The 24332-nt window shown below is 32.5% G+C and overlaps 2 protein-coding genes and 1 long non-coding RNA gene across 3 annotated transcripts; 2 read left to right on the top strand and 1 right to left on the bottom strand.

Annotated features, from left to right (window-relative positions):
* Nucleotides 1-4625: 4625 nt before the first annotated feature.
* Nucleotides 4626-8546, bottom strand: JMT (jasmonic acid carboxyl methyltransferase). Its single transcript, XM_078996819.1, has 4 exons — nt 8418-8546; nt 7929-8330; nt 5309-5581; nt 4626-5024 (listed from the first exon to the last, which is right to left on the bottom strand). The coding sequence occupies exons 1-4, from the start codon at nt 8481-8483 to the stop codon at nt 4671-4673; spliced, it is 1095 nt and encodes a 364-aa protein (XP_078852945.1). The 5' UTR covers nt 8484-8546; the 3' UTR covers nt 4626-4670.
* Nucleotides 8547-11807: 3261 nt separating this feature from the next.
* On the top strand, nt 11808-13067 carry LOC145002830 (uncharacterized). Its single transcript, XM_078962023.1, has 2 exons — nt 11808-12234; nt 12355-13067. Exons 1-2 carry the CDS (start codon nt 11808-11810, stop codon nt 13065-13067), a joined length of 1140 nt encoding a protein of 379 aa, XP_078818149.1.
* Nucleotides 13068-22357: 9290 nt separating this feature from the next.
* LOC145048349 (uncharacterized) lies at nt 22358-23136 on the top strand. Its single transcript, XR_013682811.1, has 3 exons — nt 22358-22500; nt 22615-22696; nt 22921-23136. It is a non-coding gene; the product is annotated as an uncharacterized LOC145048349 (long non-coding RNA).
* The last annotated feature ends 1196 nt before the right edge of the window (nt 23137-24332 follow it).

Here is a 24332-nt window from a genome sequence, read left to right as displayed (position 1 = left end):
GAATATTCATCACTACTGAGGGATCACCTACTCACTACAAGTTCCCCGGTTTTATCTTAGCCCTTCTCAAATCGATTACGGATGGTGGGCCCCTACTACCTTCCACATCTATCCATACTTTCCTCGAGAATTGCCTCGACTCCACCAAGTACCTTTCACTACTACTATTGCTCCCAACACTACTCTCATCCTAGGCTTGCCCTAGGGTAACCTCCAACCTACACCCAATCCTCAGCTACCGAAGGTATCTTTATAATGCCAATTAGCCACTACCTGAATACCATCACATGTGATGAGGCTCAAATAATCTTTCTAGTAAAGGACTCGTCCCTACGATGGTTAGACTCAAACGTGAGTTGCACAATAGGGCCAAATCCAACACTCTGAGATTATTCAACCCTAATCACATGTGACTTGATGTATTCACCTAATGGCTAAGTCCCATCACTTAGAGCCACGCAATGCACAAAGCAAGTAGCATTCAGAGAAAAGGGAAAGTCTAACCACATAATCCAATCATACTGTTTTATCCTCTACTCAAGAATTTGTACTAGCATGCAACACATAAAGCTCATACACATATAACAGGCACATAAGGCATCTTCCTAGATCCTTAGTCCTAATATTGCATGCAGTTCTCATAATCATACCATAACATAAACTTGTATGGGTAATTTGGGAGAACTTACTTGAGCTCAATTGACTGAATGCACCACACCCTTTTCTCTTTTATAACTCTTTTCATTTTCTCAGAACGCGTTTTATAAAAATGATTTTCTTTAGAAAATTTTCATACCATGCCCTTAGTTTGAGTTCAGTCACACTCGAGAGTATGCTCGAATACCTCCAAACGAAGGCTCTGATACTAACTTGTAACATCCCAAAAATCATGACCAAAAATTTCTTTTTAAAGCATTAATAAAACCATAAGTATCGAATCATTACAACCATAATGAAAGATAGATATATCAAATTAGAGTATCGTTTCAGAACATGTTCTAATTATAAGAGTAAAACCACCCTAGACTAAAACTTTTTGGAGTGTGCTATGCGATCATCCCGAGCTCTTCCCTCCGCTACCGGAAGTACATGAAACCAAAACTGAAAACCATAAGCACGAAGCTTAGTGAGTTCCCCAACCTACCACATACGACATGCGTATAACCGCATACACATAACCACATATTGGGTCCCCACTCGTTGCATCGGGCCTTGCCCGACATCAGGCCCCGCCTGGTATCGAGCCTAACTCGGTATACATATTTGTTTCTCTTAGGCCCCGCCTGTCTCTGGGCCTCGCCCCTGATACACATATGATCAAATAATATACTAACATAATAACCTCAAGGCCCCGCCTATCTTGGGCCCTGCCCCTATTTTGCTACTAATGAGATATGGAACCCCATCCACACTCAGCTTGTATTGAGATATGGGCCCCCGCCTACGCTCATCCCCCTACCAGGCACATAAAAGTATCACAAGAGAACAAGTATAACTACACATACACCACTGCCTCGAGTACCACCCGACATCAAACCGTAGCTCGGAAACATACATATAAGCCTTCCTCGGGCCTCGCCCGACATCAGATCTAAATCCGGTATTCACTAACATACATAAAAGGTCCGTCATTGGTGCCTTAGACCCGTTTCTACTGGAGATACCTCACCTTGCAAGGATGACTGCAAAATCCTACAAATAACCCCTTGCTGCTAGCGAGCAGATCCCCGCACTGCTGATCTCTCAACTCCTCGAGCTATCAATGCCAAATATATTACTTAGTCCAAAATAATAATTCGCCTTAGGGTAAATAACCATTTTACCCCTAACCCAACTTGGTCCAACTAAGGCTTATAATGATAATATAAAAAGGCCTAACACTAAATGGGCTTCCTAAGCCCACTAGTGGCCCACTAATGTCCTAATTTGCTAAATTGAGCCTAATTCCTCTAATAGGCCTTACCCTAAGCCCAAAGCATATACTTGGCAGATATTAACTAACTCCTGATGGCCTAATAAGGTTCACAGACCCAAAATCCACTACATGGTCCAAACCGAGGCCCAAAACTCGTCCAACCCAGTCTGATGAGTACATTGGGCGTACCCCTATGTATGCTAAGCGTACAAGCTAAATGTTACGTACGTTGGGCGTACCTGTACGTATGCTCAATGTAATTCCATATTAAGTCACTTTCCATTAAGTGCTTAATACTCAACTCCAGAAGCTACAATCACATATCCAAGTCCTCACTAATGTCTTACTCCATAAAGTCAACTAGTTGGTGGCTTGCAACCCACCAAAAGAGCCCAAATTTGATATGTAACAACATACTTCCATAGAAATGGCTAGATCTCATGCATGAACCCATTAAGACATTCAAGATGGAGACTTTACTGCTTATGGGACCCTTTTAGCTCTAAGGGTGGCAACCCTAAGCTAAAACACGAGTTTTCATCAAAAGATCCATCTTTGGACTAATAGAGTCCATAAACTCCTCCTAAAAGAGATCTAAGAAAACAATCATCAAGCTCAGAACTTTATACCTTGAAAGGGTCTGGAAAGAGGCAAAAGTCCCAAATCTACAACTTCTTTGATCTACCACCTTGCTTTGCTCCTTTCTTTCTTGGAAGATGGTTTTACAACACCAAAATACTCACTAATGACCACCAAAGCTTCAAGAACACTCAAGGGAGGATTAGGGTTCCGTGGTGGTTGTCCAAGGGTGAAATAGAGGTTGACCCTTGAGGCTTATTATTCCTTTTATAGTGGCATACCCTAAAATTTAGGGTTTCTGGACTCTAGACGTACACTGGGCGTACGCCTAAGGCTCCCGCGACCATTTACTTTTATACGCTAGGTGTAAACTAGATTACGTTGGGCGTACCCACGTGTTTACCACCTTGCATGCATGACCCTTTCTTGCCATCTTTCTCCATTAAGGACCAATAATGCCAATAACTTCAAACTACTATATCTTATTCATTCTAAGTCCATTTCCGACGAACTTTATATCCACGAAAAGGTGGTGGAAAGCCCTACGCTCCTAGCCACACCCCAAGCCTAAAACCTTCCGGATAAAAACCTATGACCCATAAAATACCGAACCACTTATACTCTGGACCTCTGAAACCACAACTGATTACTTTTCAAAATAGGGTGTTACTTTTCCCCAACCTCCATACAACTTATGAGGAATCTTGGCATATCATGCTTCATGATTGCTATAACCAATTTGGTATGAATGATAAACTTCATATTGAATCCTAATGGTAAACACACAAATGTTCATTGTGTTGAATTATCTTGGTTAACCAAATCTCTCCAATATTTTAGTATCTTACCATCTTGCTTAATTGCAAGCTTTTTAATTATTCAAGTCTTTTAGTTTTCAAGCAATCTTAACATCCCCCCCCCCCCCCCCCCTCATTTTTTTAGTTTAATTGTAGTTAGTTTATTTACATTAGTTCTTTTAGATTGCATTGGTGATTGAATACAACCATTTTCCCGATGATGGATACATCATTTTACTATTATATTATGTTTTATTTGGAAACAAATTGTGTAATTTGTTTGATGGACTTGACATCCCACCACATACATACAATTAAAATGAGACTCTCTGCATTGCTTGATTATTATACCATTTATCTCAAAGTTGTTATTAATTTGAGGGCATTAATTTCTTTTTGTTTTTGCTTAGGGCCTAGAACATCTTTGGTGCTTTCTACGCTGTGCTAGGATATTTTTGTAGCTATAAGTATGGTTATGCAATGGAGAATTAAATTGTATATTGTTATTTTTATTTATTATAGCCTTGAGTACTTTGGTCCAAACTACTTTTGATTTTGAACTACGTTAAGTTTTTGGTGTATTGGGTAGTTCTTTACGTTTCTAATAAAAACCGTTGTAACTTTTGAATTTATATTAATAGTTGTATTCATTGCTACAAGTAGTATAATGAATAATTTGAATTTATTGAATATTGCTACAAAACATATTGTTATAAACTTTTATACGAAAACCATTGATACATAATTTATTGCTATGGAATTTTCAATGAACTCGTTGTTATGGAACCCATTGCTACGAAAAAGTTGTTATGGAAAAGTTGTTCCAGAACTTGCAAAAGAAATGCAATGAAACTTGATTTGCACACAACGATATAAACATCATATTAAAGTTGATATGGAACTATAATTATGTACGAAATTTGATTGACAAACTTCGTAGTAGATTCCATATTTATTTAGGTTTAGCTATAGAATTTCAAATTTTTAGTATGAAATTTTTCTATAGCGAAATTGAATTTTTTGTTGTATTGAATATGAACAAATAGATAACCAACATTTAACACGAGAAAAATAGATGATGTGAAGGACTCATGAGACTGAACGATCCACCTACATGTTGCAAACTTTATTGTACAATTTTTGATACATTTTCTTATTCCATTTATTAAGTTAATTTTGAAAACATGATATTCGAAACTGTTGTCAGATTGTGGTCCCGAGTCTACAACAAAATAATGAAGAAGACTTTTTGGTAAGTTATGAATTATGATGCTGTTGTATTATTTAATTTAATTATTGGTGGTCTGTAAATTTATTTCTTGTTTTTAAAGAAAAAAAAGTTCCTTCAATTCCAAGACAAAAAGAGGAACACATTGTGATCAACCTTTTTTTATGAAAGAAACAACCAAATTAGTATACTTGAATTTTCTTTCCGAACGGCAATCATCGATGATTGTAGCATATCTTCGAAACAGATCATCCATCATGTCGGTCCCAAGATGGAAATGACTTTCCAACATTGGCTCCACTACTGCTCGAATAGTCTTAGCCACTCGATGGCCAGTTGACTCCTTAAGGGTTCTCGAATCACTAACATCCCATTCTATCTCAAACGCTTTAACATCACACATCACAAATGATCCTTCTTTGTCGACCTCACTTTCCACTTCTTTCGGGCTAGGTGCATAGTAAGGAGCATTGAAGGAATCTATCATCTCCTTTTCAACAAGTCCCTACAACAATATATACACATAGTAACTCTTTAGTATAACATAAAAGCCGAAGATCCTGGTGTGCATGCATGTCACTACTAGAAGTCTTGGCATTAGATACAGACTGAAATAGGAATTAGGGATTGATTGACAGAAAATTAACAACGTATATCTAATTCCGTTGCAATTCTTTCAATAAAATCATGTGTTAATCTGTTGCTAATGATCCAATTTTGCAACAAATTGAACATGTGGTTGATGCATCAATTTTTAGTAGTGTATTTAAGAGGGAGAAATGTACATACATGGGAGGCTAAGCTCATTAAAGCTCGAGCTAGAAGTTCCCATTGGTAGCAAGCCTCGTCTGCAAAAGGGTCAAGAGACATCCGACCCATGAATGACAAAACCATTCGTCCCTTGATAATCATTTCTTTGGCACGCGATCTCAAAAACAACGAGAAATCTTCATGAAACTGTTGTTGGTATGCTTCTATTACACTCGTGGAGCTACTCTTGGATATGTATATCTTCTCTTTATTCAAATGGGTTCCAGCACCGGCTCCTAAACTTAATGGTACCTAATCAAATTAATTTCGGAATCTTTACATATATTACCAATCTAATTAATGGACAAAATCAAGAACATCACTACATCATAGGTTTCTGTATTTTACTAATGAAGGTTTTTTTTTTTTTTTTTTTTTTTTTTTTTTTTTTTTTTTTTTTTTTAATTTTTTTTTAATTCACGTTAAAGTAATAAAGTATTTCTAATTACTTTTAAAGAAACTGTTATTTTTCTCTATTATCCGATAATTTAAACTTAAAAATATAAAAAAGAAACATTTATCATTTTATCCTTTTACCCCATTTAACTTTTTCTTAAGAAAAACTAAAAAACTATGATATTAATAATCATAATAATACTTATAGCTATGATAGTAATAACAAATAAAAAATAAGAATAGTTATTATAACTATAATTATAACAACACTAAGTTGTTTGTTTTTTTGAAACAAAAATTCATAAAGTCTGCGGATCACTTTTGCAACACTTTACAATAAAAGAGGTGTATTAAATGACTGCAGATTTTAATAAGAAGTGTGTTTGTTTTTTTAACATTTGCATGTTGTTGCAGATATTAAAAAAAATAAAATAAACTGATTTTATAAATCGAAATAGTTTTTTAATACAAAAAAATTAATAATGTATGACATTGATTTTTCAGCAAAAAGTAATGATATTTCAATAAAAAAAATATAGTTTAATGAAAAATAATTATATTTCATCAAGAAATTATCATTATTCAATATAAAAAATCATAAAAAAAAGAATTCAACAATAATAAACAAAAAAAAAAGTAAAATAAAATTTTAGCAACATATAATCAACATTTCAGTAAGAAAAAAGAAAGAAGAAATGGTTGGAAGAGAGTGGAAGAGACAATACAAGTATTGCGTCAAACAGAACATGCACATATGTTTTTTACTCTGAATACTTCTAAAAAACAAACAACTGCGAGATTAAAAGTGTTATGCGTGTGTTGCACCGCCCACCAATAAGAGGCCTGAAGATGTTTTTTTATAAAAAGAAACATCACCTAACAATAATAATGAGAATTCTAGCTAGTATAATTATCGTTTTGTTTAAGTATATTTATTAATTTAGTAATAGAGTTTAGCCATTAACACCCGCTCCTGAGTATCACTTAACGAAAGAAGAGAATGGAAGTGAGAGGATTTGGAAGGAAAACAGAGAAGTTTGGTTGCTCTCTTGTTTTTTTTTTTAGAAGAGAAGAGAAGAAGAGAACATATTTGAGAGGATTTGTGTCGTTCCAAACTTTCCTCCCAAAATGGTTGGAATTGGAGAGAAAGAAACGTCTAGAAGATAAAATGTTGGATTATGACGAAAATACCCTTTATCCTAATAATAAAAGGATACGTTCTTTTCTTCTATTCTACCTTATTGATCGTATTCTTCTCTGTTACAAACTACAAACTGGTTTGCAATTTCTTCTTCTTTTTTTTTTTTTTTGTTATTCTTCTGTCATCTATTCTACCTGATCGGCTTCTGCCTTCTGTTTGTTACAAACTTGATTTATGTTATGATTTTGTTATTGGGTGATTGTTACAAACTGAATGATGCCTTCTGCCTTGTGCCTTCTGTTACGACTTCTACCTTCTGCTTTTTTTTTGGTTAGTCTGTGTTGTTACTCTGTTGTTACAAAAGGTTGGAATTTATGGATGTGGGGATGTGGGGTTGTAACAACTTAATATTTACTCAATAACATAAAGAATATAGTTGTTTTTTTTTTTTTTTACTTTCTTTTCTTTTCCTTTCAACTCGGAAGCACCTAAAATGAATACTTTCTTTTACTTTTTTTTGAACTCGGGAGCACGGAATACTTTATTCTTTTGGTTTCCTTTCTTTTTTCTTTTCTTTCCTTTAATGAACTCGGAAGCAGAGTGTAAATTGATAAAGTGTAATTAGCATATGATTTTGTTTTCTTGTATTTTACCGATATTAGTAGCTCGAAGGAAATAGTATTTTCGAATGATAAAATTAATTTAATAGTTTAATCAAGTTGAAAAATACACGATAATTAAATTGATAGTGCGAACTTTCCTAGATTTTGAGTTGTATTAATCATATTATGTGTATAGTAATATGTGGTTCCCATGCAAAGTCGTTGTGGATGACTGGTCCAATAATAAATGTCCCCTAAATCCTAATCATATGATTTCTGAGTACTACTGTTTGGTCTCTCGACATCGTATACTGTTTGGTCTCTCATCGTATACTTCTGTTTGGTCTATTAGAATATGTACGTTTGTATACCATGACCTACTTAGTTACATATATTCTTCTTTCTATGTAACAAACCTTACTCGATGATCAAAGTTTGCACTGTTAGATTACGAACAAACCTGAGAGAGCCAGTGGAGGCTTGAAGAAGAATGGACGAAGTGAAGACTCCGGACAGGAAACAACCTGCCGTAAAACGAACCAGGCACACCCGAAACGTAACAGCCTTCATGAATACCATAATCATCCTTCAGTTTCCTGTAAAGCTCTGGCAATAACTCAAACACATGGTTGAAGTCATTGCCAGGGAGATCGTTCAGCAACACCTTTAGTTCAGGTAAAGATCGACCCATCTGATGGCAAGTAGCATCCACCGCATGGATCATCTGAGAGACCACGGTCAAGGAGTTGGGTCCAGATGAGCATCCTAGGTCCGCAAACCCCATGCTCTCCGGCTGTATCTCCCTCAAGATATTAACAACGGCGGCTTCCACCATTAAAGTAGCAACTGATATTATCTTCTTCTGCGATCATTTGTTGTTGTAAATTGTAGGTACATCGTAAATTCATGAAAAGATTTGATTACTGATTATGTAGGGTTACCTACTTACCTGAACCACTGAATTTTTGGCGTAACTGGTCTCTCCTTCTCCTTTGTTCATGTGAAGAATTTGCATGATTTGTGTGTTATTATCTTGAATGCGAGCAGAAAGAATAAAGCTAAATTTGATGAAGCACCTGCCTGGATGTTGGGTATATATAAACCAAATAAATACAAATATATACTAAACTACTTTTAAATTATAAATTATAGACCAAATAAATACAAATATATACTAGAGGTGTTCCGTGTTATTTTAAATTTGTGAGCTTACAACACTCCTAAACTTGAGACCGACTTTAAGCATGTTACACATTAATTAAGTCGTTACAATTGCATGTGACATCAATAGCAACAGTATGATTTTGTGCTCCGACACTAAAACAAATATATAGCTCATGATTTTCGTTTCCAGCTAATAATGATCCCATAATGTATACCAAAGGAGGGGAAAGAACACTTTTATATATATATATATATATATATATATATATATATATATATATATATATATAAGGTTAGGTTCATTTGAGACGGTTTAATTTTGTAAAACCGTTAGACAAATTTTTTGACTTTTTTTTATTATTTTCTAATTTTTTTTAATTAATTCAAGTTCTGAAAATAATATTTAAAAAAAGAATTTTTGAATTTTTCCATATATATATATATATATATATATATATATATATATATATATATATATATATATATATATATATATATATATATAGAGAGAGAGAGAGAGAGAGAGAGAGAGGATTTGATACGAATGAAATGTCTATAGTGAGGAATAGAGTATAAAAAAAAAACTAGATTTTGTTTTATTTTATTTTTTATTCATTTATTTTATTGTTGTTTATTATTTTTAATAAACTTAATGTTCCAAATAAAGATTCCTGCGTCTTCGTGTGTATCTCTCTGTGTTTATATATATATATCTTTACTATCTTATAAAAGAAATCTAACTATTTCTAAAAATAGATTGATTATAATAATAATATTTTTTTAAGACGTCCAAATGATGAAACTGATAGTACAACTAGCTATTAATAAAATAATATTAAATTTTAACCACATTTTGAATTCAAATATTTATCATCAAATCTCCTTATATTTCTCAGCAATTTGATATGGTTCCCTCAAATCCCGGATTCATTCAAATTTTGAACCCTTTTCGATATCCTTAAATTTAGCATGTTAATTTAAATATCCCTCCAATCGCAGATACCTCTTTGTTCCCTCGTCTGCTATAAAGCTCACCGTCTAGGAATAAAAAATGACTTCATCTCCCAAATAACACCATAGTTTGATTATTTTGTCTTCGACATGTACTTTCTTTTGTAACATAACATTTTTGTAGATGAAACATATCACCGAAAAAATTTACACACACCGCCGCTTTGCGCGGGTACGCTGCTAGTATATATATATATATATATATATATATATATATATATATATATATATATATATATATATATATATGTGGGTAAAGTGAATATACCTAACAACCTTATATAAACTTAGGTACCTAACTCTATAATACTACATCGGTTTGTATCATATTTACATTGTAATTGCCTAAGATTCTTAAAATTCAACCCCACAACTTGATTACTTTCAAAATCTTTGGACTTTCACCAATATATTTCTTTTACATCACGTCTTTCTATTGGATACCACCTTATGGGTTTCGTATCCTACCGCTACAAATGAAAGGATGTAGGAGAAATATAATGATGAATTTCCAAATTTTTTTGAAGTAAATCAAGTTTAGGGATGAAGTTTAAGAACCTTAGATAATTGCAATGAAAATTTAATACAAAATGACGTAGTTTGATAAGGTTAGATACCTAAACTTATATAAAGTTGTTAGGTATATTCACTTTACCCTATATATATATATATATATATATATATATATATATATATATATATATATATATATATATATATATATATATATATATATATATATATATATATATATATATATATATATATATATATATATATATATATATATATACCCAACATTCAGAAATGTTCTTTTTGTAATATCAAATTTATTAAAAATGAAAAACCACAACAAAGAAAATGCACTAAACCAAGTAACCAACCAGATGTTATACATGTTAATGATAACCATTTATTAGCAAATCAAGATCACAAATGTATATGTGCATTCACTAGCTAGATATGCATCGCTTTTATTGTTTAGACAATTTCTAGTAAAGATGTTTGTTTCATCTTTTGGAAGTATATATATAAACTCAAATTCTCAATCAGAATAAAACAAGATTTTCGGCTATTCATATGGTGCGAGAAAATATGTAAATTGAAACATTTTTTTATAAAAGAGAAAACTAAATGTAGGCATTTAATGTTATATATATATATATATATATATATATATATATATATATATATATATATATATATATATATATATATATATATATATATATATATATATATATATATATATATATATATATATATATATATGGGAAAAGTGAATATACCTTTAAGAGTATATAAGCTTAGGTACCCAAACTTACAATAATTAGTAGTTTTGTTAGATATATTTATAACAATGTTCTTAAACTTCAACCCCTAACTTGATTTACATTGAAGATATTTGAAATTTCACTATTATCTTCCTCTTATATCATATTTTTTTGTCGAACACCTACTAGGCTATATATATTATAGTTGAAAATGAAAAGTATGTAAAAGGAAGATAAATGTGAAATTTATAAAGATCTTAGAAGTAATCAAGTTATAAGTTGAATTATAAGAACAATTAGACAATTACAATTTAAATATATAATACAAAACGATATACTATGGTAAGTTTAGGTACTTAAGCTTATATACCTTTAAGGGTATATTCACTTTTCCATATATATATATATATATATGAGATTTATTTCTAATGATAGCTTATTTTGACTTTGTGTTTGCAAGACAATTTTTCAAAAAAACAAATAAAAATGAGAATTATATATAGACTGCCTTATTAGGCTACACGGTGTGGTGCGGTCCCAAACCGCGGTTAGCTGCCACTTCATCATGGAACACCGCCTCTAAGGTGCGGTTTCCTGCGGTTAAGACCGCGGTGCGGCCCTTGAAGACCGTGAATTCTTATTGGTTGGTCATCTTTTGACCGTTGAATGCAATATTCTGGCAATTTTCTTTTCTTATTTTTTTCTTTTGCTTTTTCTTTCCTATATATACACATATCAACTTAATTTTTTTTTTCACAAAACAATCTCCTCTCTCTCAATTTTTTTTTTTTTTTTTTTTTTTTTAAATCACCACTCTTCCAAAAATATCATCTTCTTCATCTTCTGAAGAATTTCAGACTATTTTTGATACCGTTATTGCGTGTGTTCAAATGGCGGAACAAACATACAACGTTGTATGTAACAACACAACTGCAAGTTCTCAACAGAGAACACGAAGATATATTTACAGAAATCGTGAAGAAGCCAACCAACGTTTGATGCAAGACTATTTTGCAGAGAATGCCACTTACCAAGGGTATTATTTTCGTAGGCGCTTCAGAATGCTCAAAGGTTTATTCGAACGTATAGTTGAAGATGTAACGAGGGAGTGCAGTTTTTTCCAACAACGCTACGATGCTAGAGGTACACTCGGTTTCACTCCGTTACAAAAATGCACGGCCGCACTTCGTCAGTTAGCATATGGCATTCCGCCTGATGCGTTAGACAAACGTTTTAGGATGTCTGCTAGGATAGCACGAGACGGTCTCCATTTTTTCTGCAAAACAGTGATTCAGTTTTATGGTCCAAAATATTTACGTAAGCCTACACGTAATGACATCCTGCAATTGCAAACTCATCATGCTAGTATGCATCGGTTTCCTGGAATGCTAGGAAGCTTAGATTGTCGCCATTGAGCATGGGAAAATTGCCTTACAGCATATCATGGGCAATTTACCCAAGGTGATCATGGTCACCCAACGGTCATACTTGAAGCAGTTGCATCACAAGATATGTGGATTTGGCATGCTTTTTTTGGTTCTCCTGGTTCGATTAACGATATCAACGTTCTTAACCATTCACAAATATTTAACAACATATACGATGGATTCGCACCAGATTCTTCTTTTCAAGTGCGTGGAACGCCATATAAGTATGGTTATTATCTGGTCGATGGAATCTATCCTGAGTATGCTGTGTTTGTTAAATCGTTTTCAGCTCCACATGGTACTAGACGAAAGAAATTCAAGAGAGCTCAAGAAAGAGCTAGGAAGGATGTTGAGCGTGTTTTTGAAGCTCTGAAGAAACGGTGGTTCATATTGAAAAAACCAACAGCTTATTTGGGCGAGGAAAAACTTCAAGAAATCATGTATACATATATTATATTGCATAACATAATTATTGAAGACGAAGGAAGAGTGATATGTGCGTTTGACGAGGAAAAAATCATACCAAAGACACAGCCAATAGAAATTGATGGCGGAGAGTATATAAACAAGAGAGCAGAGATACGTTGCACTGAAACATTCACAATCTTCGCAATGACTTGGTACAACACATTTACGGGGTTCAAAACATTAACCTTAATTTGGATCCACCGGATAACCCCGAAGACGAGTTCTCGGAGAACGACTTTATGTAGTTTCCTTTAGTTATTTTATTTATGTTTTTTAAGTATCTAGGATTATTTAAATGTCATGTGTGTGGTTTTTTTTTTTTTTTTTTTTTTTTTTGTAAGCAATGTACTGTTTTTTTTTTTATAATTTTCAAGTAATTAAGAATTATGTTTTTATTTATTAAAATAGAAGTTATATTAAATTAAAATAGTTCAAAAAAAAAAAGAAGTTTTATTAAATTAAAATATTAAAAAAAACAAAAAAATAAAGAAAAATGAAAAATGTGGCAAGAAACCACACTTGAGTAGTAAAAAGTGACATGACGCTTATGTGACTGGGGAGGAAGTGCGGTTTCGGTGACACCGCTCCCTCCAGCCTTACAACCCATCATATTTTAAACATTTTTGACTGGGTGTTAACCTATAAACATCCTCTTCTATTAATGAACCTATATTTTCTATTTCTTATTTTCTTGGATACAGAAAAAATAATTTAAATTTATTATATACTATATTGTTTGGGTCTTTGGCTTTTAATTCAAATCAATACGTAGATTTTTTTCCTAACTATTAGAGCCTCTCCTAAAAAAAGCATTATAGCATCTGGACAAAAAAATAATAATAATAAAAGACGTAGATGATACTATCATTTTTTTTTTTCTAAAATAAATACTATGTGTATCTTATCTATGAATCAAGTTTATATAGAGTGTTTATAATAATATCTTTAATCTATAATATCTTATATTCTAATAAATGACTAGAAATAAAAGATAAATTTGTAAATTTTAGACAATTTAAAATTTAAATACCACCGATTTTAATACTAAAAACTTTACTTATAATAAAAACTATTATTCTACAACATCATTTAACGGAGTGTTTGTAATTTATTAATAACCACCAATAAATTGTCATATAAATGAATAACCTCCAACTAAATGGTTATACATGACATATTTTTTTGTCATACAATTTACATATAGTTTAAAAAAAATACATTTTGATATTTTTTTTGTCATACAATTTACACCGTAGATAACAAATCCAAAATAATATTTTGTATGCAACCATACTTATCATAAAACATACTGTCAATAAATAAATAAAAACAACATAATAAACACATGACAAACATTTATGTGTAAGCAACCACAGAACACGAGAAAAATTCACATTGATGGCGTTAGTCTTAACCGGATATCGTCACGCTACCCACAGACATGCACCCTACATTTAACCAACATTTATTTTCTAAGGTTTAATCCTATAAACATCTTATGTGTTTGTTTTGGTTACATCACACATATGTCTCCTTCGGTCAATCAATAATTATTTCATCATATTAATTAGAATGTGCGTAACAACTTTAATAAAAATATTATTATCTTTTTCTTCATTTTCTTTTCGTGTCGTCATTATCATTTAATGAGGTTTTACCCATAAAAGATTTAATAGTCAAATGTCAAAATAACTAAATCTTAAAACAAAGACTTTGTTTGAATAATAACAATAAGTAATATTAACATCAATATAAAGTAGCAAATTTAAAATAACAACCATTTATGTGATGGTGTACAAAACTAAAAATTGTCAAATTATAAAAACTGGAGGGACTACTTTTATATCTTTTGTTATGATACACAAGTAACACGTTTGTTATCTATTTGTGAAAAACTAAAATTGTCAACTTATCAACAATAGTGAGACCATTTATGTAAATATCATTTTTATCATTTGAAACATCAAAGTAACTGTTTCAACAAAAGATCCAGATTCTTTTCTTTTTTACCCGAACAATAGAAACGTTTTCGACCATTTTATCACAGTAAAACTTAAAAACTATTGTCAAATAAAATTTATAAAACCACCGTTAATCATCTCCATTTCATACTAACATATTCATATACTAAATCTTGAATAACTTATTATAAAGCAAGTTTAAATTCACAATTTCTTTTACCAAAACATAACATTTGTTTTTCACCGAATTCGATTATTCCTTGGCCGAAAAGAGATATAGGATTGAACCAAAATAGATACTCAAATCCTATAAACCTACTCAAACAACTTAATCAAACTCAAATCAAAGAGACATACCTTAATTTCTAAAATAGCTTTGAAAACCTTCACGAACTTCAAACCCCGATTTCTCTTTTGTTTCCCCAACCTTTCTTGCACTTTTTTGTGGGCATTACACTCCATTTCCCATGTCTTTTATAATTCCCAAGTTTGTAACCTTTCTAGTTAACCCAAAAGTCCAAATTTATGACACTAATCAAAGTGATGGGTTTTGGAATTAAAATTCCATAATTTCTCTATTTACTCCTAGTTAATCAGCATTATATTATTTTAATAATATAGTCAAATTATATATATATTTAGACATTTTTTTAGTTTGAGTTATCACAAACTTCCCCCCTTCGAAAAATTTCGTCCTCGGAATTTGAACTAAAAAAACAAATAAGGGTATTTGGTCTTATTATCTCATACGTTTCCCTACACCGTTACTTTCATTGTGCTTTCATGAGTTTTATCTCCACATTCATTAACTTCATCAATAGATAATCCATTTCCCATTGTAAACTCTTCTGATATGATGATATAAAATTAAGGTTCTGATCATAAATAGACAAGCGAATGATCTCATTAATAACTTTTCCCACAAGTATATTTCACCCGATGATACAGTTTAAGGGAGCATTTTATATATCCAGAGAAAGAACCAATGGTCCGCTTTCCTTCCCACTTGGCACAACCCGTCCGTTGTGCTCAAGCATTTAAATATCCAAGGAAATGAGTAACGTCTCAATTTCCTATCTCCTGCCGGTCACACTACACTAGTTATGTTCCCGACTATCATACACCCATGTCCTCATTAAACGTGTCATCATATATTAGGAAAACAATTCTAAAAAATTTTCCACTTCTCCTCTACCGAGGATTCTTCTGACTCCTCTTCAGTCCACCCAATACACCGAAGGTTACATCAATCATCATCAAATAAATCTCACTTAGTTCCTTCCTTACATACGACTTAGTGAATAAGTGACAACATTAATCTTCCGTAATTCGTAACGATCTTACACCTTCTTTGACTTTTGGTAATCCATGCGCATATATATTGTCCCTTTTTTTTCGTGATGAGCACTACTAGTGCACCCCATGATGATGTACTATATCGAATAAAAACTTTATCAAGCAGATCCTCCAACTGCTAAACAAATTCCTTCATCCTTATCGGTGCTAGTATAGTATATCACTGTCACATTTCCTTGTTCCAGTCTCAAGAATGCTTCCTCTAACTGCTAGATCGTCGTTCGAGGACAAAACATCTATCTAACGTTTCTTGCAAACTCATCCCATGAGATCCTATTGGTTGTATGTGACACCCTAATTGCTTTTACCCTCCCTATCAGTATCAAGCCTCATTTTTAAACATCGTCACGACATAAACCACATTGTCCTTATTTCCACACTTACCGGTATCTAATGTTTCCTCTATCTCCGTGATCCACATTGATGATATGATTGTTCAACGTCCCCGCGACACGTTTGTGGTTTACAAGTCATGAACGTCTTGTAACAATTACCTCATCATTTGTCATTTACATCTTCCCGATCGTAGTGCAACACTAGGGTCAGAAATTGTAGTGACATACCATATCCATAGCCTTCCTCTTCATCAACCTTGTTACCACCATTCACATTCTATAGTGCATCTCGGTCCTGAACATTTACATTTGACAATGTAGATTGCGTATCTTGATCAATCTCGTCAATTAATTATTCTCGCGTAACCATATTTGTTGCACGACCTTGTCCGCAATCTTGACTCGGACCACAACCTTGATTGGAGTTAGAGCTCAATTTCACCAATTGTGCTCACACCGGTGCTATGATGACTCCTAGACCTCTTCCCTTACGCCTACCTCTACCTCAAACCTAACCGCACCCACAACTGGAAATAGGGTTTACGGGAGTCTTTAGTTCTTCTTTGGGTGCAGAAAAATCGGCTCCAAGTTAGAATGTCTTCCCGATCTAGTGTTACCTTACTAAGCCTCTCTGATATCCCTGAGGAGATGATGCCTACTAGTAAGATATGGTCTAAATTAGTTGTTAGGTTACTTCTCGCTCCTTCCGTCTAAGCTTAAGTGTTTACGGAAACACCTAATCTGCTTAAACCACGCTCTGATACCAACTTGTAACACCCCAATTTTCATATATAGATTAAAAAACAAATAATTGTTCCAACATCTCCCAAGATCAATTAGGAACTTACTTACAGACTAAACTACAGTGGAAGCAAAATAAAATAAAATAAAGTCTTCAACCGAAGAGCTTCGGGTGTTACGTCTTTGCGGAAATCCTTTGTCGTCTTGTCGATCAATCTTTCTCCCTAGCCTTCTTACTACCACTTGTTAAATACTTCCCTGGTTGCGCACATTTAAAGTTTCTAAATGGGTAAGCCTAGTGCCTAGTGAGTTCGTGTTACACATACATGTTCATCACTTAAAAACAAACAGTTTTATCATATATGTTCAATAAATCATACAACAAATATATCACCCGATGACATAATTTAGGGGAACGATTAATTATCCATAGAAAGAACCAAAGATTCATTTCCCTTCTCCTTGAGACAACTTATCATCCATTGTACTCAAGTATTTTAAATATCCAAGGAAATGAGTATAAATCTCAATTCCCATCCCCGCCGATCACACACATCCGTCATGCTCACGGCGATTAAACACCCACCCGTTCCCACTAAACATGCCTCCAAAAAAAACACGCACCGTAGATAACAAATCCAAAATAACATTTTGTAAGCAACCATACTTATCATAAAACATACTGTCAATAAATAAATAAAAACAACATAATAAACGCATGACAAATATTTATGTGCGAGCAACCACAGAACACGAGAAAAACTCACCTTGATGGCGTTAGTCTTAACCGGATGTCGTCACGCTACCCGCAGACATGCACCCTACATTTAACCAACATTTATTTTCTAAGGTTTAATCCTATAAACATCTTATGTGTTTGTTTTGGTTACATCACACATATGTCTTCTTCGGTCAATCAATAATTATTTCATCATATTAATTAGAATGTGCGTAACAACTTTAATAAAAATATTATTATCTTTTTCTTTATTTTCTTTTCGTGTCGTCATTCTCATTTAATGAGGTTTTACCCATAAAAGATTTAATAGTCAAATGTCAAAATAACTAAACCTTAAAACAAAGACTTTGTTTGAATAATAACAATAAGTAATATTAACATTAATATAAAGTAGCAAATTTAAAATAACAACCATTTATGTGATGGTGTACAAAACTAAAAATTATCAAATTATAAAAACTGGAGGGACTACTTTTATATCTTTTGTTATGATATACAAGTAACACATTTGTTAACTATTTGTGAAAAACTAAAATTGTCAACTTATCAACAATAGTGGGACCATTTATGTAAATATCATTTTTATCATTTGAAACATCAAAGTAACCGTTTCAACAAAAGATCCAGATTCTTTTCTTCTTTACCCGAACAATAGAAATGTTTTCGACCATTTTATCACAGTAAAACTTAAAAACTGTTGTCAAATAAAATTTATAAAACCACCGTTAATCATCTCCATTTCATACTAACATATTCATATACTAAATCTTGAATAACTTATTATAAAGCAAGTTTAAATTCACAATTTCTTTTACCAAAACATAACATTTGTTTTTCACCGAATTCGATTATTCCTTGGCCGAAAAGAGATATAGGATTGAACCAAAATAGATACTCAAATCCTATAAACCTACTCAAACAACTTAATCAAACTCAAATCGAAGAGACATACCTTAATTTCTAAAATAGCTTTGAAACCCTTCACGAACTTCAAACCCTGATTTCTCTTTTGTTTCCCCAACCTTTCTTGCACTTTTTTGTGGGCATTACACTCCATTTCCCATGCCTTTTATAATGCCCAAGTTTGTAACCTTTCTAGTTAACCCAAAAGTCCAAATTTATAACACTAATCAAAGTGATGGGTTTTGGAACTAAATTTCCATAATTTTTCTATTTACTCCTACTTAATCACCATTATATTATTTTAATAATATAGTCAAATTATATATATTTAGACATTTTTTTTAGTTTGAGTTATCACAGACTCTTTTCACACACTTACGCATCCGACTTTTGAGCATTTTCTCTGGAGATTTTGAAGGTTTTGAAGGCCAAGAACACTTGAAGAACATCATCTTTTCATCTCTAAATCTTGTTAAATGTTTGGTACAATCTTTTCTTATTTTGTTTCTTGAGTTTATCCATGCTTGGCTAAACTAAATTTGGTTGACTTTTTGTGGAATCCTTTGAATTTTTGTTGAATGTTGAAGACTCCTTGAACTTGTTCTTGAATCTTTATGAGAATGCTTTTTGTTTTAACATCTTATCACTACTTGTATGTTTTTATTCATTAGTTTAAATGTTTTTATAGTGATTAGTTGGGTAAATTCTTGATTAAGTAAAGGATCCTCAACTTAGAAAGCAAACAAATGATTTTGTGTTGGTTTTGCTTCATACAATCATAAAACCATTTTCTCCAACATGGAAGTGAAATCATTTGACTCCTCTTGGTTTTGGTTACTTTTTGGTTCTTAATGCTAGTTGACTTTCACTAATTACTTGCTTAATGGAAATTGTGACTTTGACTAAGGAAATTGTTATGAGCTTCTCTGACTATTTTAACAAATAAGAAAAGTCTATGTAATCTCAAGCTTCTTATATTACTATAGCCAAATTAAGGATTTAAAACAAGTATTACACCGTTGGATTTTAATGATATTTTCATCAAAAGTCAAAGTGAGGACACCATAAGTCAACCATCTTACTTTTATTGATTTTACATCAAACTCTTGTTTTTGTTGAATTGTCCATTTAAATCTTAGTTTAATCCTAGTTTTATTTCAAGTATTTTAAAAGACCAAAACCCTCATTTTTACTTTTATTGTCATTTTACAAGTATCTTTGCAAAGAGATTTTCATTGAGTAACAATTTGAGCCAATCTCCGTGGATTCGACACATTTACCACTATACACTATTTTAGTGTAAAAGATTTAGGGTTATTAATTTTGTTGGCCTCGACAACCACCATATTCTTAGATTTGAGATACATATTTGGGACTTGAAGTGTAGGAATTATTGTGCTTTGACTTGGTTTAATTGTCTTCCGTAAAAGATAGTTATAAGGGCCATTGTTAGGTAAGAAATGAACTACAATGATAGGGTATGTACTTAAGATGGGATATGTTCCCTATTATTCATTTAGACTTAGAATCTAAGGCCTTACTAAAACTTAAACACTAAATGAGATTGATGGCGATCAATACCTCATGTTCAACATGATGTCCAAGACAAAGGAATTACCGATACCACACCTTTAGTACCAAATGTAGCTTAGAGCTCATGGAATGGGCTGTTGATGAGATGGAACCCATCATATGTTCTTAGGGGTAGTAAATCATTGCTAGACATCAGCTAGTATCTATGTCAACCTGTAATGAATCTTGTGTAAATGGGAGATTGTTGAATCTATATGCCTAAGAATCATTATGGAGTGATATTTCTAATAATATATAATCATATATGGTCACACCTTTATCAAGTTGGCACATTTTTTACGTTTATTATTAATATGATTATTAATGAATAATATCATTTCTTGTATTTAATTATGGAATTATTATTGTTTTGTGAAAATAATAATTATAAGAGAGTATAACTAGTTATTATTTCATATGGTATGAATTAATAACTCATGCAAAACCTTTTGGACTAGTTGAATCCTTTTGTATTTTACCAAAAGACAAAGTTTATATTTTATAAACTTTGATTTTATAAAAATTAAAGATTTCTCCTTATTTCAAGACGCATGGCCAAAATTATAATTATAAGAAGAGAGATTGCTTGTCAACTTTCTTCTTATGTACCTCATGCTTCTAAAAGACTACCAACACTTTATGTTGTTATAATATAAAGCTATTTCTTGCAAGAGAGTATAAAAGGAAAGCTTTTTCATGATTTTTTGACTAGTTTTTCTTCTTTTCTCTATTATGAATGAAATTAGCTCTCTTCCTACACCCTTCTCTCTTTTGAAGCAAGTTTGGTCAATTATAAGCCCTCTAGGGTTCTCCTTTAGTGGTTATTTGAGTTAAGTATTTAGAAGCTTAAGACACTTAAGAATACAAGAAGGAAATAGTATTCCAAGTGCCTTACTATTGATGGTGAATACACATAGAGAAATTATATTCTTGAATTTTTGCTATCTTCATCAACACCCCAAAACCAAGTGGGTTCAAAGGCTTCAAAGGTTTTCATAATAAAACACTCTTTGGTTGTTTTTATTTCATTCTAACGTCTATAAATGGATCATTGATGGTTCGGTTTTGTTATAACCTAAAAACAGACTTGTTGTTTTTAACGCTTCCGTTGACCGGTTTTTATGAAAAAATAACTTATATTTTGTGGCAAAACCTGTTACTTAGTTTCACGGTTTATGATACTCGTAAGTATATAGATGATGTCGTTTTGCCTCGTGCTTCTATTTAAACTCAGTATAACACGATTATCGCAACAAAAGTTAACATTTTATGTCGGATACTATGTTTGGATAGACATCCAAATCATACAAATATGGTGCATAAGATTTTGACTTTGTTTTGTGTTCAATTTCCATAAAAGCATCGGAGATAAACTTTCATACTATCATTGGGGGTGTGATGTTGTCAATGCTCTTTGGTATCTCATTTGGGTTAGGAGTGTTTTGAACATTCCTTCATTTTCAAATGTGGATGATATTTTTATGTGGGTTGTTTTGAATCAAAAGCTAGCTTCCAAAAGATGGATGTTAGATTCTATTATTATAGCTTTACTTCTTAAAGAAAAGCTCAAAATTTGACAAGATTTCTTTATTTATGGCATTTATCATGTTACCAACCTCTTACTCGGTTATCATGACATCTAATTATATATTTTATTGTCAACGGTGAGTGGATAACCACTTGATGAAGGTCAATTGTTGAATTTTTTTTCTACTTTTAATCTTAACTGTGTTAAGTCCATATTTATAATTATAGAGTAGTTTTTCTTCCACCTCCTGAAAATCGTACGATCCCTAACTTCACCTTGCTGTTTCGATCTATCCTCTTTTATCGCCTACATTCGCTAACATCCGATTGTTACCCTTGTTGTATTATGGGCCCTTAAACATCAATTGATCATCATGTTCTCCTTCCCAATTTCTTTCCTAGTCAATTGCATATCACAAATACACCTTAAACCTCCCATACGAACCACCCACGATCACTTCCTCCTACATCTAAAATGGTCTTAACTTTGAAGAAATATGCATATAAATAGAGAGGCTATTGAGTGAGAACGATCACTTCATCCCTAATTACAGGTATTTTTCGAGTCCTTCAAACTTCTCACCAACATTGGTCAGTTTCTACTCCCTTATTTATTGATTCATCGCTTTTTCTTCATCCGTAGTGAGTAATTGGGTTTTTTTTTATAGAAGGTCTATTGTCCATTATGCTAGGATTCATGCATATTCGGTGAGGTTTCAACGAGTAGAGGAGGAATTTGCAAAAAAAAAGGTAAGTTAATTACTATGGATCAGAGTGGTATAAAGTTCAATGGTTCAATTTTAAGATTAAAATATGCCCTTGTTGTTCAATTCAAATGATCCATTTTGTCAAGAAAAATGGAGTTCGCTCTTATCCTCAACAATATAACCATTGGTAGTTATACAACCCAAAATTTTACTCTATGTTGATATCTTTAATGATTTTAATACAAACTCTTCTTTCTACATTGCCAGCCATCATTCACTTATCCAATGTCCAAGCTCGTGTAAACGTTGTAGGACTATTACCATTTCATTGGCAGATCTATGAGGATTATTGTTTAATCATCAGATTTTCTATAGGAAAGTAAAGGATGGCTCTTCCAAATTTTGTCATAGTTTCGCAAGCAAAACTTAGCCCTAATCCTACATAACGGACAATTGTTGAAGTAAACATCAATCATGTATATTACTTCTACTTATTATTGTTATCGATTGATTATATTTAACACAGACGAGGATTCATAAATGTTGCTTTTGTACTTGATATATGCTATTGATGCAATATTATTGTTAGGTGTGTCAGACCCAACAAATAAAAGGGGTACAATAGACTCCAAATACAGTGCTTTAATGCACTAAAAAGTAGTACAAGGCAAGCAGGGTCGAACCACAGAGACACGGGACAAAAGTCTATACCTTTTTTTGCACAAGGTACTTTGGTCACAAAGAGGGGTTTGTTTGCAAAAGTAAATAACTAAATAACAATCTACTTTAAAAGCATGCGCAAAATGAAATAGATTTGTAAACAAATTGATTGAATGGTTCTAGTTCTAGTTCTCAATGTTGTTGTTCAACTTGATTATGACTTGATGTAATTCAAGATTGCTATTCTATGTTGGTACTGAAAGATATTAACACGCTCTAATAACTCTCGCTTGCCAAATTATCTAACCAAAACACGCTCTTTGATTAGACCTAGCTTTACTAATTCAACCTAAACACGCTCTTAGATTGTATTGAAAAACTGCATTAAGTTTTGTACAAGCTTCCTAACAATGTTCATTTCTTCTCATACGCTCGGAAGTGTGAAAACATGTGATATATGTTTTACAATAAGAAAACTTATTGCTTGTTACCAATTATTAACTCAATAGAACGATTAGGTGCCCTAAAAGTTAATTAACTGCACAAAAATTCAATTCATGAAAGTGGCCAATCAAACACAAATCAAATTCAAGGATTCTAGTTAAACAAAAACATAATCACTAGAATAGAATCACAAATCAAACATCAAATCATATGCTTCAAGTCAAGCAATCAACATTTTTTGAACAAGAACTAGAAACTAGGGTTTCTTAGCCACACATGGCTAAGAACAAATCAAACAAGAATAAGATGGAATTGGAATGTTTAATCCTTACAAAAGTGAAATCTAAATGTTTGCAATGATTAAGTCTTCTCAAAAGCTCCAAGAATTCTCCCAAAATTGGCCTAGATCACCAATAACTGCTCCCAAAACTGTTCTGTCCTTCCAAATGACGTCTCCTCCTCTTTTATTAAAGTTCACGTGACTTGCCACAAGGCCATGCGTTTTTAGCATGGCCATGCCTTTTGCCCATGTGTTTTTCTTTGGCATGGCCATTTGTCTTGACCATGTGTTTTTG

The sequence above is a fragment of the Lactuca saligna genome, chromosome 1 (assembly GCF_052625555.1).
Source record: "Lactuca saligna cultivar CGN05327 chromosome 1, ASM5262555v1, whole genome shotgun sequence".
NCBI classification, from domain to species: Eukaryota; Viridiplantae; Streptophyta; class Magnoliopsida; order Asterales; family Asteraceae; genus Lactuca; species Lactuca saligna.
Note: the sequence above shows the minus strand (reverse complement) of the source record. Positions and strands in the feature narration are given on the sequence as shown.